This window comes from Plasmodium cynomolgi (assembly GCF_000321355.1).
Source record: "Plasmodium cynomolgi strain B DNA, scaffold: 0689, whole genome shotgun sequence".
Lineage (NCBI taxonomy): Eukaryota > Apicomplexa > Aconoidasida > Haemosporida > Plasmodiidae > Plasmodium > Plasmodium cynomolgi.
The window spans coordinates 897-1,738 of record NW_004193005.1 but is presented as its reverse complement, the minus strand read 5'-3'; the positions used below and the strand labels follow the sequence as shown (position 1 = coordinate 1,738).

Sequence of the window (842 nt, the reverse complement as noted above, 5' to 3'; positions counted from 1 at the left end):
TAAAACATGAAAAAAATTATATGTTACTTATGTTAAATATATTTTATAATTTAAATATATATACATATGCTTGTAAATGATTTTTATTATCAGTCTAATTGTAGAATATACACTTTTAATTTAATGGATTTTTTCTATAATTAAATATGTTGTAATTTATTTCTAATAAAAAAAAATTGTGTTTCTTACTCGTCAAATAGATTACTTTATTGTTACTCCGTCTCCTAATAAAAATGGTATCATTAAGTAATTATTATCAAGAAATAAATTTAAAATTCACAGTTTTTTATAATATATTTACGTTTATTTTTTTAATATGGACGTATATTATTTACAAGGATATGGTATAACATAAAAATATTTAAGTGGTTGTATATTTTATTTCTTAGTTATTTATAATGTCCTTTTTTGACTGTGATATTTTAATTGAATCCTATTAAATAATAACATATTTTTTTTTATTAGGATATATTTTCTAAATCGTTAGACAATAATTATGAACACGGTAATATATTGAACAGAAATATTCACAGATTATTAGCAGAATATGAGCTACATAGGGAATTAAGATATGCTGAAGCAGATGGACAATTATCACACGATTGTATAGGTAAGAGTAAAAAAATGTAGAAGAAGATATATCAATCCCTTTTCAATTAAATGAAAATGGATCAAATAATTTTGACACATCCATAAATAATTCTAAAAGTAGATATGAAAAAAAGAAGGGGTTATCCAAATTAGTTTGCTATTTGGAAGAAAAATATTCAACAATATAGATAAGATGCATAAACTTGCTGAAAATGGAAATTATGACGAAAAAACATATAAAAATATAATAC

General features: G+C 21.0%; 1 protein-coding gene across 1 annotated transcript; it reads left to right on the top strand.

The window, feature by feature from the left end:
- Positions 1-465: 465 nt before the first annotated feature.
- PCYB_005200 (CYIR protein) lies at positions 466-610 on the top strand (the record flags this gene model as incomplete). The annotated part of the gene is made up of 1 exon (XM_004227941.1): positions 466-610. A coding segment is annotated over one exon (145 nt), but the record flags the coding sequence as incomplete, so codon positions are not given.
- Positions 611-842: the final 232 nt, after the last annotated feature.